Source organism: Hippichthys cyanospilos, chromosome 14, assembly GCF_059441005.1.
Source record: "Hippichthys cyanospilos isolate Australia breed blue-spotted pipefish chromosome 14, RoL_Hcya_1.0, whole genome shotgun sequence".
NCBI lineage: Eukaryota > Metazoa > Chordata > Actinopteri > Syngnathiformes > Syngnathidae > Hippichthys > Hippichthys cyanospilos.
This window is the reverse complement of record NC_142382.1, coordinates 8,412,501-8,428,833: the sequence shown is the minus strand read 5'-3', so window position 1 is coordinate 8,428,833 and position 16,333 is coordinate 8,412,501. Positions and strand designations below refer to the sequence as shown.

The 16,333-nt window shown below is 37.7% G+C and overlaps 1 protein-coding gene across 1 annotated transcript in view; it reads left to right on the top strand.

The window, feature by feature from the left end:
* The first annotated feature begins 206 nt into the window (after positions 1 to 206).
* Positions 207 to 16,333, top strand: part of ltk (leukocyte receptor tyrosine kinase) — a 61,637-nt gene continuing 45,510 nt past the window's right edge. The window contains exon 1 of the mRNA XM_088433732.1: positions 207 to 355. Coding sequence (XP_088289858.1) covers positions 304 to 355 — 52 coding nt within the window. The 5' untranslated portion in view covers positions 207 to 303. The remainder of the gene's footprint in view (positions 356 to 16,333) is intronic.

Here is a 16,333-nt window from a genome sequence, read left to right as displayed (position 1 = left end):
ATAGAAAGCGCGCGTCTCCTCTGACTAACAACCACAGGGAGGGCGGAGGGGATCGTGCTCGTGACGTCAGCGCAGCAGCATCAGCATCACTAAAAAAGCTCATTCCAAACATCACTACGCATCGACCAGTGCGCAAGTCGGCCCAACTTGAGAGCAACCAACCAGCGGTCGCACCAGCACGCCGCGTCTCCTGGGGCCGCTTGCGTGCGTCTCTTCTGCGGCTACATGAGGAGTTAAAGGCGCCTCCCGACAAGCGCCGACTCTTGATTTGGGGGCTGGATTTTTCCACAAAACAACGGGGCCATGGACCGCGTTCGAAAGCCAACTGCTCTTCTCCGCGTCGTCATTCTACTAAGTAAGTGACAAGTTGAATCGGTCGATGTTTTTCCGAAATCCGAAACTTTTCTCTGACGAGTGTTTTTGTGCATTTTGATTGGAGAATCTTGAATGGACGCGCAACTTTTCACCGGTTGCATTTGTTCAAAAGATAAATTGATAAATACATTCAATAGATAAATAAATAAAGCACCTAACCCTGTATAGTGTATAAACTACAGTTCATTACTACAGTATATACTTTATATGCAAATATATATTACATATATGACACATATTACAGCCTATGTGTACACTGAAAAACAAACGTAAATACAAAATAAAGACAACGCAAAAACAATGTTTGTTCTAAGTACCTGATAATGACATTTTTTTTCTATGTAGTGAGGCGCTTTTTTTCAGTTCTGTATGTATACATATTATGTAGCAAATATTATGTATTCTTTTTGAATTACATTTTTGAAAATCTGACTTTTCAGAAGAAGGGCAGTCAAAATAAGTCTTGTTACTGCTCCATTTCATTCTGATTTGGCCTATGATTGTTTTTGTAGTTTTCTTGTTCCATTTTAATATTGAATTAAATAAATTTCAAATCTCTCCCCATATATGTAAATACATATCTACATATAAATATATAGTACATGTGTGTGCATACTGTGTATCCACTCAAATGTGTATAGTACATGCATGTTTGTATGTGCAATATGTACAGGATGAGACCTTCTTCTGCATGTATTTTTAATTTTGACCGAATAATCAAAACCACATACATTTGAACCTGTATGTCAAGAACAGTAACAGTTCTGCATTAAATCCATAAAATGTTTGATTTATCGCTAGCTGCTATCCAAACAGGATCAAGTCATATGACATGGCGTGCTGTTCCATGCTTGCATGCGTATTAGCATCATTCAATTGCTTTTAAAGTGCTTTTGCACATTGCTTACTTGATTTTGAATGAGTAGTTCAGTCTTCAGTCCTTTGTGTAAACCTCTTGTTTTTGAGCAGCTCTCTTATGATGAGTGCTCATGTAGGCTTCAGCCTCTGCAGTGGAAACTTTGCATACTGTATAGGTGACTGTAACGAATTCGCATAAAATCCCCCTCACAGCTCTCTGTGCTTCCAATGCATGTACAAGAGTTTAAGTGTCCAATGTCCATTATAACTTTCTGCAGTTGGAGCCCCGCGTTGATTTGTGCCAAAACTCCTCCTCACCATCTAGCTTGCAAATTATACTTTAGCTTTCCATATATTATAAAGCCAGGGTTCATCTCCGTTTGTAAACACATATGTGACTAATTTTACCGTCAATTGTATATGCCTGTTTGTATTGAAGTGGTGGTGAATCATTGCTGCTCCTGGCTTTCTCTTTGGATTTCGGATCAGAACATTTGGACTCTGGAGCAGCATTTGTTGGACCTGAGACAAGTTGCATCATTCAAAATGACAGAGCATGGTGAAAAATGCATGAGCGCCATTAACGAAGCAAGCTTTCCTGTACCTTTTTATTGGAATTTCAGAGGAATTCCTCCCTTGGCTAGAAACAGTGTTAAAGACATCAAACATCGTCATTTATTATTTACAATCAGCACGGTCTTCCCTCACTTTGACGCGGTTAACCTTTCGCAACCTCCATGTTTTTGAAGCTTCATGAATCACCTGTGTTATTGCATTTTACTCCTCTAGGTGGTGCTCTCGGTTTAAAAATAAACACTAGTGCAGGAAATGGATAACGTTTTCCCCTCTTCTTTAAAGCATCCAGAGGTGTCAAAAAATATTATAAGTGCTTCATGAAGCTTCGTTTGCCCATCACTATTTTAGAATTTTGATCATGTAACCAAACATTTGCCTATTGCGGGTATTTTTGGAATGTAATCCCCGCAACAACAAAGGAACACTATATATCATGAATTGAAGATTAAATTTAGCCCCCTGTGTTTGACTATCAAAACTGACACATATGTTTTATCTCTTCAGAAATGTAAAACATGTGATTGTAACATTTTGAAGAAACCACAAGAAGTCCACATGGCGACTCCCTGCTATTTTGTGTCGATACGCTGCTGTGTCTGGCCTCCACCAACAATAAAACCACATGATAGATGTCAGTTTTGCTCATCCTGTAGTAAAGTTTGCTACTTACATTTTTTTTTTGTTTCTTTTGCCTTGTGCTTGACAACAGCAGTAATTGTTTGCAAGTGGATGAAATCAGAATTTACTGACTTATTGCTCTGTTGTCAAGACTGTAATGCTCACAGCCTTTTGCACAGAATGTATTCTTTGAGTGTTATACCCAAACCTTGATAAATAATCCAAAACAGAAAGCATCGACGGCCTCCATTGACATAAACCAGCAGAGGGCGGTGTAGCTTGTCTCAACATATTTGCCCACTAAAAAAGTTGACGTTTGATGCCACCACCAGCTAGTCACTCATAGTTTTTGGGTACTTTGAATTTGTTTGCATTCTACTTTGAACTTTAGCTCACAGCGATTCTTCTATACTTTCTGCAGCCCTGCTCGCTGTGGTTACTTTGGACTTTAGCTCCTTTTTAACAAACAGCAATCGTTGGATATTGGATATTGGTGTTCTGTACCCAGCTCTGCTCTCTGTTTGTACTTTGGGTTTTTCTACACAAAGACTCGCGTCAGTGTCTGGTCTGCTTCTGATTCAAAATGTTACCTGATATGTCATCATTACAGGCAGCTCAGTGAAAGAGTGGCTAGCACGTCTGCCTCACAGTGTAGAGTTGCGAGTTCAATTCCAGCTCGCTGGAGTTTGCATGTTCTCCCTGTGCCTACATGGGTTCTCTGGGTACTCTGACTCCCTCCCACACTCCAAAAACATGCCCGGCAGATGTAACGGACACTCTAAAATTGTCCTTAGGTGTAATTGGGTGCGTGAACGGTTGTTTGTCCCTATGTGCCCTTGCTTGAAGCAAGAGTTAGGGTACAACCTGGATGGGATAGACAACAGTAATGCTTGCGACATTAATGAGAATCAGCTGTGTGGATGACGGATGTCCTTATTGTGAGGACTTGACCTCATCTTTGAGAAAATGATCTCATCCTTTCACAATAAGACCTCATAAAACCTCCCATTAACGTTATCATATGTTACAGGTCTGCCACAGGCCTCGCAGTCAATGGCAGAAAACGTGTAGCAGTTGTGATGAACGCACAATTTCAATAGCACTCTCAACTGATAACTTGTTCTGAGCATCATTGACACTTGACCCAACCATCCACACATATTCAGAGAGCTCATTAATGCAGATAACACCATTCAATACCCACACCTTTCAGTTTCTGTCTCAATGGAACTGCACTTGAAGAGATCTGTGTTTTTTTCCTTCCCTACAAACAGACTCGCAATTTTGTTTACACTGGCTTGTCTTTATTATTTTAAATATTGTTTTTAATATTTAATATTGTTTTTCAATGGGAAAATCTCCCATGCTAGTGTTGTATTGAGGACGATACACAGAGGTTTGGGCTTCGTTAGATACAAAAGTTCAGGCGATGGCCTCGAGACACAAAGACTCAACAACAAATTCCGCACAATAACCCAAATTTATAGCGAGGATGTAATTAAAGCGGATCGTGCAAGGGACATCCGCTTCAGGCATTTTGCATGTTCCCTCTGTCTTTACCACAATACCTTGAGAATGCATGGAGCTCCTCTGATCAAAAACGACAAATGCCTGTCACACGTATGTCAAAGAGAAATCAATTTTCAACAACCATTTTCTTGAGCTATCGGCCAAAGTTGTTAAAATTAGCGTTAATCACAATTACCGTATTTTCCGCACTATAAGCCGCACCGGTATATAAGCCGCAGCAGCAAAATATGAGCAAAAAAAGATTTTTGTCACTGATAAGCCGCACTGGACTATAAGCCACAGGTAATACATGAGATATTTACCCCAAAATATGGTACTTGGAAGTTTATAATTTTTTGTTATTTAATTTTTTTGTCATCGTCTGTCAACAGCAGCATCCTCTCTTAACAGACTGAACATGCCTGCATGTTTAGTCCCAACATATTTATAGAAAATGGATGGATGGATATTTTTTTTAAACAGAATAATGTTAGTTAAAAAGCAGTTCAAAATCAAAATCAATACTTCAATAGCATCTTTTTTTTTATCTCCCTTTGTTTGATACTAGATTATTTTACTAAACATAAAAACACTTTACACATAATTCACATTTACAATCCTGAATATGTGAATAAAATCACATATACTGTGTACTGTATTTTCAATTTACATGTCAGAAATGTACCCCAAATTTTATACATTCTCTTATTCAATTTAGACATATATTTTTTTAATAATGTATTTTTAAAACTCTTTGAGCACAGCCATTGATTAACATCTTGTTCTATAAATTGAAACCTCAAACAGATACACATATTTGCCACACTGGACTATAAACCGCAGGGCTCAAATCACGAGGAAAAAGTCGCGGCTTACAGTCCGAAAAATACGGTATGTTGAAAATCTGGTAGCTTCAGCTCTTTACTTTTGACACGGCAGTTTTAAAAGTGCATCCAGTACTTGCTGTATAATCATTTTCTTCAGAATCACCACATACCTATTAAACAACATGCATCCCATTTCCAATGTAATTACCAAGCGGCGCATCGAGCAACTTGCGAGGACTTTGCATGATTTGGAGGCTTTCGCTGCAACATGCGTCACCAACTGGCTGCCTCGCCCCGTCAGCGTTTGTCTGGCCCGCTCGCTTCCTCGCCGCTCATTCCCTCACGTCCAAACGCCCCGCCAGCAGGAGCAGATAAGTGCACGAGCAAGGTGTCTGGATGAGCGCCAGCTTTATGTTGCAGATGAAAGCGGCGCTTCCGAGGCATCGCATGCTTCACAGACACGTGAGCGAGCAGGAAGGTGTGTCGCTTTCCAGTGTGAGTCGTGCACTTGAAGGATCTTTTCTCTATTCTGGTCATTAGGAACAAAACATGAAAGTAAGGAGTGTGGAAGGCTGAGAACACTTCAATTTCTGTCCAAAGGGCTGCAGTGCTCTTCGGATTGTTTTTTGTTGGCGGTGGACTTAGGGATGAGTTTTTCACGGTTGCATTTGAGCTTTTATTTCATCTGGAGCTTTTGTTAAGAACCTTTGTTGAAATATAAAAGAATATTATATTACATATTATTACTATTATTACAATTGAAACAAAATCTCTGGCTTTATTATAGCACCTATTCATGGAGGGCTTAATAAATTAATAAATAAACAGACAATACATGTAAAGTCTTTTTTATCCACGTTGCAGCTTATGGAAATTGAGCATTGCATCATACTCCATTACAAAAGTCATTTTCATTCTATTAACTCATTCACTCAAGACATTGTTCTATTTTATATTTAAGAGTCCAGACATTCAGTCCCATGTATTTGGGTGTATATGTATCTATAGGTAGGTAGTACTTTATGGTAAGTACTTTAATAACAATCAATTATTAATAATCGATTTGTTTATTACTTGATTATCTAAAATAATGAATTACCTTCGCCTTTAATTACCTAATGTAGTTCATTATTTTTATGTTTATTTACCTAAAGCAATCGATTGTTTTAGTATTTTACTTACTACTTTAGGTGCCAGCTTAAGGTAATTAAATTCTGAAGAAATCAATCACTTTAGATAATTAAGTACTAAAGTAATCAATTGCTTTAGGCAATTCATTGCTGGAGTCATCGATTACTTCATGCACTCAAGCGCTAATGTAAAGTAAATGATTACTTTCGCAGTTTAGTTACTGAAGTTACTTGTAAACTACTACTAAACTTGAGTATGTACTTAATTATCTTAAGTAATAAATGATTTTAGTTCTGAATTACTAAAAAGTAATCGATTACCTTTGAACATCATTCTTTTAGTACTTGCCATTTTGGAACCTCCAACAGTTAAACACTTGAAAAAATGTGTTTCTGGGATTGAATATCGGACTCCTAAACAAACGTAAAATGATGTCTTTGGGACTGAAGGAGTTAATTTTACCGCTGATGAAGTGATGTTTGCTGTAACTGATTTTTGCCCAGTTTATAGCACACCCCACCTCTCATTCAAATTTTGATCTTTTATAATGTGCCAAAGCGAATTATTGGCATTATTCTGCCATGAAAAAAACAGCATCTTTCTGCCAATTCAATACCAACAAACCAAATCCAATAACCACTTGTGGGTTATTGTTCCTGTTGGCCAAATGGCAAATCTAACAATCCGCTGGCGTCTCCAGTAAAGGAGGCCTCATTGCTTGAGGCCTCTCGTTGGTCACAGTAAAACAAACTTGGTAAAGATTTAAAAGCCAAAAGCAGTGTTTAATGGCTGTTCATTGAAGCCTGCTGACAATTGGTAGGGTGAATGTTATTTATTCTGATCCCCCATTATGGGAACTTCTGAAGACTGATAAATTTCCTGACATCGTTTTTGACTTAAGCCCATAATACATTACAACGAGGCACACGGAACAAACATGAAATGTTTCTAATTTAGTAACTTCCGCGTGTGAAAGAGCCTCTCTGGACTCACTTAGCAACTCACAATGAAAACAGTCTGTTTTTCATCAGGGAGCACATATACACAAGACGCTAACAAAGTGGCCAATGTCAAGGGCTCGGAGGCCGCATGACGCTATCACAAGACTCGAGTGCACATCAGTTCCGTTGCCGCGTCACGTTATGGCCAAAGTGGCCAAGGTGGAGCTCGGCTTTTGAATTTGTTGTGTAAAACGGAAATAAACACGCTCATTCATGCGTGCTCAAGCGATGACTCAAATTTGAGACGTGCCGTGGAGATCGGTTGGTCGCGGTCATGTTCTGATCTAACAAAGTAGGCTCGATTTAAAGTGCGGGTCCGAGGACGACTTATTCATCAATAAAAGTTAATATTGTCTAGAATTCATTTGTTAATTATTTTTCAGGGCAATGAATAAACATTTATCTATTGCTGTTGACTTAAAATGACTTCACATGTGATAACCAATCACAGCTCAGTTTGCTAATGTCACATGACTGCACCCAGGAAACTGCTTTGAGTCGCAAGTGAAAATTTTCTTTTTTAAGGTTTTATTTGGACATTAAAAATAGACATCAAACTATCATATACAAAATTTAACATTTTTACTCCCATAAGCAGGTTTTGAGGTTTTTTTTTTTCCAGTTTATTTTGCAGTAATTTTTTTCCTTTATCAGTCTCTGGTTTAATTTGATTGTGTCCACCTGTGCTCATCACCCTGTTCCCTTGTGTCAACCAATCAGCTCCCCCAGTCACTTGTGACTCGTCCAGGTGTTCCTTGTTGTCTCGTCAGTTTGGCTTGTGAGATCATTGTAGCTGTTTCTCTGTTTTGTTATTAGCTATGGTCACGTTTTTGTTCCTTTCCCTCTTCCCAGTGTTAGTGTTTATTTCTTTAGCACCTTGTTGTTTTCCACTTGGGTAAGCTTGTATTTTCTTAAGTGAAACTAACCATCTATTGCGACTGTGCTTCCATAAATGTAAGTAGTGTAAAAACTTTTGTTAGATAAAAATCTGGTGTTCCAATTTTTGGGCAAATGACAATAATGATATTCAACCCAATTAAAACAAAGCTTTGACGTCTCTAGCCGTCAATGGCAGTGAATGAGTTGGTGTTGCATATGGGGAAATGCATGAAGCGTTAAAATCTATTAGTATTTATTACAATCCGGGGACGGCCATTTTGACTCCGGCTAGCTACTGAAAATGACATCAGAGTTGCTCAGAGTTCATGTAACGACCAATAATGACTCAGTTTGCAAACGTCACAAGACCAAACTCGGAAAACAAAAAGAAAGTGAAAAAAAATTAAATTGCCTCATGTGAACATTCTATGAAAATCCAGCCTCAGATGCATATTTAATCATATAAGTGACTGCCATGAACGCCGCTGTTGACTGTCAGTGAATGTCAGGCTATTATTGGCTATCACAGTTAGCTCCTGCAGTTATTTCAAACATTGTGCTAATTGGTAAGCTTCACATTGTGCTGTTCAACATAATATCTTAAGCACACTAGCGGGCTGTAAAAATACATAAAAATAACATTTGTTAACTGAAAGCTGCTGGCTTAGTTTTGTTTTTTGTTTTTTTCTCCATGCTTGTTTGCTAGTTGTGTGTGTGTTGTTTTGGGGGTTTTGTTTTGAGAGGGGGCAAAGTAAATGTCATCTCATCATTATTACTTTAATCCACTGTATTCTTTTTCTTCAGCTGGTCCACAGGCCTTAAAAGTCACAAGAGGACACTTTCTGAAAAACATTAGTAATCAAATTAGGTGGTTCAACAAACGGCCTTTGTGATGGCTTTTAGTTTTATGACAGTTACATGACTATCAAGTTTTATTCTGATTACCAAGACTTTTACTGGATGTTTTAGTTTTTACAGTACCGGAATTTAAATGATCAAATCCAACAAAACAAATGAAACCAACCAAAATTGGTATACTGAGCCCTGCCATCAATAGCAAAAATCCATGGATTTATGCTGCATTCGAGGAAAATGGGAAGTTGAATTTTTGCCACTCGGATTTCCCAGTACTGACCTCAAAGCGTTAGAGGCAAATGTAAACAACAAAGATTGCTGATTCTGATAAATTGTGTGTTGCGCTGGCCAATCACATCACAGGTTTCTTTGTTTATATAAATTAATATCTTAAAGCATTTCATACAATTCACTGAATAATTTAATGTAGTTGACGGAAGTGATGTATGAAGCATCACACTTTTTTTAAGCCTTCAGACATTCAATCCGAGGTTCCTTTGTTTATCATTTTTCCCAGCTCTCAAAATTAATCGACTGATGTCCAGTATTAGATTATCAAATTTAAAATTATTTGAATTAATCTTATCATTAGTTAGTTGTTTTTTGTTTTTGTTTTTGCTTAAAATCTTGTGATTTCAGCTTCTCAACAGTTATTTTCTGATGCCTGTAGTCTTTTATGAAATTGTCTTTCATATTTAATCAAAATAAGACATTTGCAAACATCTGCTTTTACTTTGGAAAACGATGACCAAACTAGTAACAGAATCAGTTTCCAAAGGTTCGGTGAGTGCAACATTAATCCATCTCATGTGGCCTTGCTTAATTGTTGTTTTTCCGCCACTAAACAACACTAAACGAATGGTAATTGGTTAAATACGGTAATGGTCATTTTTTTTCCATTTTTTTTTTCTTCAAATGTTGAGAGGGCTTTAATAAGGATCGGTGCTAAATGAGGTAAATGACTGTTACACAAATTTAAAGCCTCTGCAATTTCTGCTGTCCAATCAAATTCAGGATTTTAGATTACAATGGATGTGGACTCCTTGTCTGACAGCTTAAATTGTTGTGTTTCCCAAAGGTGCGTTTTAGGTCCAACACAATGTCACATTTGACATCATGGCTGACGATGGGCCAAACATTCAAAGTTACGCCACAAAGTTTTGCCAAATTGCACAACTTCAAGGATGTTTGACCTCAAAAGTTCCATTGCATTTATGGCATTGGTTTGAAGGCAAAATGGTTTTAGCTAGCTTTTAGCTAGCTAGCTTTTAGTGTTAGCTTTGTTTTTGTTATAGCTTTTAGAGTCATTTGTTGTTGTCTTGCTGTATTCATATGCAGTATTTTCCCTGATGTGCTACAACTTAATTTGTTTGTACCCCATATGTTTTTTTTTAATAAATATAAATTGCTCTTACTGTAAGTCACTAGTACATTTTACAGGGGTGTCAAACCCAGTTTCAATGTGGGCCAAACTGTACATCTGATGGAGGGCCGCTATGTCTGTGAATTCAAATCAATTTTAAATATAATTGTGACATATTTACCTAGTTTTGAGATCACAGGCCAGTAGAAACTGTTCCAAAAAATGCTTGTTTCCCCAAAACGTTTTTACAGTTGAATACAAATTGCAAATTTTTTAATTTAGTCAGAAAATCAAAGTCATATTTGTCATTTTGCTGCCTCATAGAGTGATGTGAGGGGCCGGATTTGGCCCCTAGGCCTTGAGTTTGACACCTGTGTTTTCGACTCATGCCTCGCTTGACTGGTGCGCACATCCCCTCGCCCTAGCTCACCCGCGACCCTAATGTGGAAAAATAATGGAGAAAATTAACATCTCGATTTGCAAAAGCAAGTTATTTAGCAAAAGTGATTCCCGCTCTTTTATTTGATCATCCAGCGCTTGAAATTCAATCCTGTGGTATACATTCGAGCCATGTTGACGAACATGCAAAAAGCCATCACGCTAATGTAACCAGGGCACATCATCATGCCTCTGCGCTTTTCTTTCTAATAACATCAGCATGTAAGCTCGGCGTATTTGTCCCGAGTCACCTTGAATTAAATGTTGACTGCGTTAGTTTATCTTGCGCTGCCATTTCTTATCATCGCTGATTGTCGTAGACGAGAGACCACAAGCAGGATTGACTCCGACTGCATAGCAGCTAACTGAAGTCAAGCTGCAGCCAGTTGGGTCCATAAATGGAGTCATGGGACTTAATTAGTTTAAGGCAGGTCTGATTGACTGCGCATGAATATTTGTGGGTGTAGAGGTCAGCGCTTAAAGCAGATCCACTGTTTTGAGAATCGTGCTTTCCCGAATTCATCAAAAGCTGCCTAACTTGAGCTCAACCAACTTATGTTTGAATGATCACATGGATGTAACCTCCCTTGCTTGCCTTTGCACTCAAGTCTCTTAAGGCCCAAACAATTGACTCATACTTAGTGTTTCATATATCATGTTTGGAGTGGGATTGCAGGAATCCCTGTAGAAACCAAACAGGAGGGGAAAAAAAAAATAAGACTTACGAAACAGCGTTTGTGGTTACAGCTCTTATTTTCTGATACAAAAACTAATCATTAAGATCTCGTGTTGTATTGTAGAAGGGAGTATTTGGCCCACAGTGGAAAGAAGAAATGTAAATAATAAGTCATACCTTGATTTATGAATGCTCCATTTTTTTTTTTTAAACATTTGGTATCAAGTGACTGAACAAACACTGTTGTGACTTTTGGTTGACTTGGCTCATATTAAAACAAAAAAAAAAACCAAAACAAAATCAAGATGGTTTTTCAGATTACTAGTCTAATGTTGCATTCAAGGAATGCAGAGAGTCAGATTTTTTTTTTCCATTTGGATTATCCCAGTTTCTACCTCAAAGAGTTTGAAACAAATGTAAACAAAGATGCTGATTCTGATAAAATGTTTCTTGATCTGGTTCATCACAACACATTTCGGCCTACAGAAAACCTTAATGACAATTTTCTTTATTCATGTAAGAAAATGAATATCTTCAAAACCTCAAATATGAAAGGACAACATCCCAAGGAAGCCGCAGCAACGTAACGTAACACGCCACAAACGCACCAGGTAGGCCAACTCCAAAATAAACACACCAAAAAAATACATGAATATCAATGCAATACCTTTATCATACTTTTATTTTGAAGGGTATTTTTTTTTTTTTTACTTTGTAGGTAATTGCGTTATGATTAGATTGATCCATCTTGTCGACGCCTTTATCCCAAATTATTGCAACATCAACACACCGCCATTAAAGAATCATATATCTTTAAAACAACAACTTGAAATGTATTTTTTGTTTTTTGTCAAATAGTGAAAGCACATCACTAATAGTCATAAAACATTGACATTACTAAATCATGAAACATTTCAGGTTTTGCATTTATTGAAAAAAATTCAGCTCTTTTTATACTTTACAAAATCATCTCGCAGGCCGCTTTAAACCCATTTGCGAGCCAGAACCGGCCCATGAGCCGTATGTTTGACACCCCTGGATTTGAGTTATTACAGTTGTTGAAAGTTTGGTTTATATTGCTTTTTCCTTGTATCATTGTTGAAAAAGGATACAGTTATAGCTATATTCATACAGTTTTTTGTGGATAATAATTTTATTTATGGTCAGCGTGGCACGTGTGTGTGTGTGTGTGTGTGTGTGTGTGGGGGGGTGGGGGGGGGGGGGGTAGCATGAAATGTTTTCTTTTTCCTAAGGGAGGCCTTGCGAAATATATTAGAGAAGCACAGCATTAGTGTATTTGAGCGCCTTGTGAATTGTTATTATTCAAACCAAAAATTAGTTGCAATGACAATTTCGTACCTCTGGCGGAACTGCTTCTTTGTCATTTTACAAAAAAATGAAGACGCACTGGTAGTTATAAATACTTGTCAAGTACACGGATATCAAAACAAACTCTTGGACACATAACCTTTTATCGTATCTGGTGAGAAAACATTTACTCTTGTTCCGGCTTACATATGCAAAAGTGTCTGTTGAATATGGAGATTAAACAAGTCAATGTATGATGTGTTCAGAACAAACGGGGTGAAAAGACAACAGGATAATTGTTACCTTATCTAGATGCGTTACCGGCACACCAGAAGGCCTAATTAAAGGTGATCATATGGAGGAGAACAAGTAGGATGTTCTAAAGACGAGTGTTTTACACTCATTTGGACCATCACTGAAGGGGTTATAGATTTTCAATGGAACCAGATGTCCTTCCTGCCTTTGCTGTCTTGTGTTTAATCCCGAGTGTGGGGAAAAAAAGCACATGTTCATACATACATAATGATTTATTGAGCAAATCAGCTTACACATTGAAGGAGTGTGCTAATTGGAAAGATAACTTCATTATTCATTCAAGACTTAACTTGTTGGTGCGCCAACACTGACAGTCCTAATACAAGCAACACAATATTGTTTGGAAATCACATTTCAGCTTTGATTCGGTATTTCAGTGCACTAACACACAACTTCATTATGCTGACATTAACATACGGTACCTGCTGGCAGTGTTTACCAATATCATTGGCTATAGCGCCATCTAGACAAATTAGCCGCTGGCTAGCAGTGCTCAAGTGCTCCATTTAGGCTGGCGTGATAGACTTAAATGACTGCACACAAAGCTGACGCAGTTGCCTTTTCTACTGATCACTTTTTAATAAACCACACGGACTCATCTGTTGTTTCATTTGAATTTGTCCCATAGATCAACATATTGGGAAAAATTTTGTCTAAAATATGTTTCTTGAAAGGAAAGTTTGCATGCTGGTAAGCAGTTTAAAGTTAAGGAAAATTTTCATCATCAAAAATGAATGATTATTCCTATTTTTAAAACACATTGTTTGTCGTTAACACATTTATTTGCAGGTTTTTTCAATTTATCATGATTTAATTCATTCATTTTTAATGCAAAACGCTCTAAATCTTACATATTGTCACTTTAAGAATGGATGACCAGCCATTAGTGTGCTTAGAATGTAAAAACATGCAAATTGTTTGCTCATTGGGCCTTGGCTCTTGTTGCTTTGGTCGAACATTTAATTGGAAAAAAGCCACAAGATGTTCATAAATATAAATAACGCTGGTACTTTTAGTCATTTAATTTTGGAGTCACCAATCTTCTGATTGCTCTCTGAACTTGACCGAAATAGACTTTTCAATTTGGCGCCAGCAAGAGGACATTTTGGCAGCTGAAGTGACAGCTTTTGCAAAATGATGTTATCAGCAGCTGTTCCGTAGTGGAAAAAGCCCCGAAAGATACACAAGCATATCCCCCCCGCCCCCTTATATTGTAAACTTGTTCGGCAACTGGCCCCAAGCTATTCTGTCCTCCTTTAGAAAAAAAAAATGTGAGTCTTCGGCACTATTAATATTAGTTTTTGCAATATCACTGCCTGATTTTCCTCTCAGACTTGTCATGTAGTCTTATGTGTGTGAATAATGAACACAATAATGTCATGTAGCAGCATCATTAAGTTAGCTAAACTCCTTCACTGAGAAAGCACTCTAACAGAAATGAAGAGGGATGGTCTTGTGTTATTTGTTCTCTCTGTCACAGTAATAAGATGTCATATTAGTCATGAGCCTCTTGCATTGGCTTTCGTGTATCTCTGTAGCTTCAGGAAATGCACATTTAGTCTGAGCTCGAATGAGTTGAGCATGGAGACAAGCAAGCTCTATAATGTATCCTTGAATGACACTGACAGCACTGCTACTAGCGGCAATAGATGAAAAAGAGAAATTGTTAATAACCTATATTTATGTTTGTTTTTCTTTCACCGTCTCTTCGGTTAGCTCTGTTTCATTTAAACATCGCTGTGCTAACAGGTTAGTGAGGGAAGTTAACCCTTGTGCGGTGTTTTGAGAGATTGAATTATTTTCTTCCACATCATTTTTGCAGTGTTTTAGCCAAGGGATGACACACTCTTGGTAGTGTGATATCGAATGTAAGTGGTCGTGCCATGTCAAATTTTGACATGTTGTCATCATCTGGGTGAAATTTCAGCTCCCTAAAAAAATTATAATGATTTATATATCTAATATTCACGTCCATATTTGCAATAATGCCAAAATATAATGTCTAGTGTGTTTCTTTTACCTCTTCCATTCACATGAAAGCAGTCAATTTCTGCTGGCAGCCAGCAAAGTTGTCAGATGAAGTTTTACCTTCCAATGGCTCAGTTAAGCAGCAGTGGGAATAAGGGATTTGACCTGTCAGGATTTTTATGGATCAGGGATATGTAAGCGGGTGGAAAGAAAGAGACGGCAAAGCATGCTTTGGGTATATGTCATGAGTTTGATGCCACTGTGCCTTTTCTGTCCTGCTATATTGAGACTATTATGATAAGGACGCTACTTGTAATTTCTGTGACGGACTGATGCAAAATGAATGGAAGATTGGGGCCTCAAAGTGAGGATATCATAGTGATAAAAATGATTCCCCCTTACATTTCAGTCATTTACATTTATATTTGGCCCCTCCATTGTGGCTGAAAACATATTTCACAGGGGTACATCACTGAAAAAAAACGGCAATTACCACTGCCCTAAAAGGCCCAAAATCTCTCAAGTTCTTCTGGAACACCAGGTGTGGAAAAAAAAACACAATATTAAAGAAGTACAGTACTTAAAACATAAAGGACTCCAGGAGGCATACATTCTTAAGAGTTGGGTCAAAAATAAATCAATAATGGGTCAAAAAAGACCAATCCAATACATGGGTGAGTTTGACCCAACTTAGGTTTTCATGCAAAATAACCTAGTTTTTGTGGTTTGTTTTGTACAAACTGATCAGTTTTTGGCATTGTTTTGTCCCCCCTCAAAACACACACGCACGCACACACACACCCACGCACACGCGTGCACACACACACACACAGGTTGGGTGAAATTGACACAGATCGGGACTTTTTTTTTTTTTTTTTTTAATTTCTAATTGGTTATGTTTAACCCAACACTTTTTAGAGTATCAGTCCAGTAGTACTTTCTGTTTTAAGTACTTCTTCAATATTGTTTGTTTTTCTATGCTAGACGTTCCTCGAAGTACTTTTCAGATCCACCCCAGGCCTTGTTTCCATTTTGTGTAGACACAGTACCAATCAAAAGTTTGAAAAAAACGATACAATTAACAAACAGGTCAAGTAACTCCAGTTATTGGGAATGCGTAGCTGTGAAATTGACCCAAATCGGTCCTTTTTTTGACTCCTAATCTTCTTATCTCTAACCCAACTCTTTTTAGGCTATATGATTTCTGTAGTAACTTATGTTTTAAATACTTCTTTAATATTGTGTGTCAAATTTTTAAAGCTAGGCGTTCCAGAAGTAATTGAGATTTATTTTTCTCTTGAAGTACTTTTGTGATTTTCAGGTCTTGTTTCCATCTTGTGTAGGCACAGTACCAATCAAAAGTTTGGAAACACTATAAAATGACCTAAGACATCAAGTTTTTACCTCTTGGGAATGCGCGGCTGTGAACTCAGGGAGTGCTTAGAACCTCCCGAGTGGTCTCTTGATTCTGATTCACTCAAGGTGCCCCTTCCTTCCATTTTGTTTACCTTTTTTATTTTTTATTTTGCAACAAATTTTATTGTGATTTTTGTTCCACTGTTATGCTTCAGACCAGTATGAAGGTTTGTATTTTGTTTTTGTTTTCGCGACGATCCTTTGTTGTCATTTCGCATTG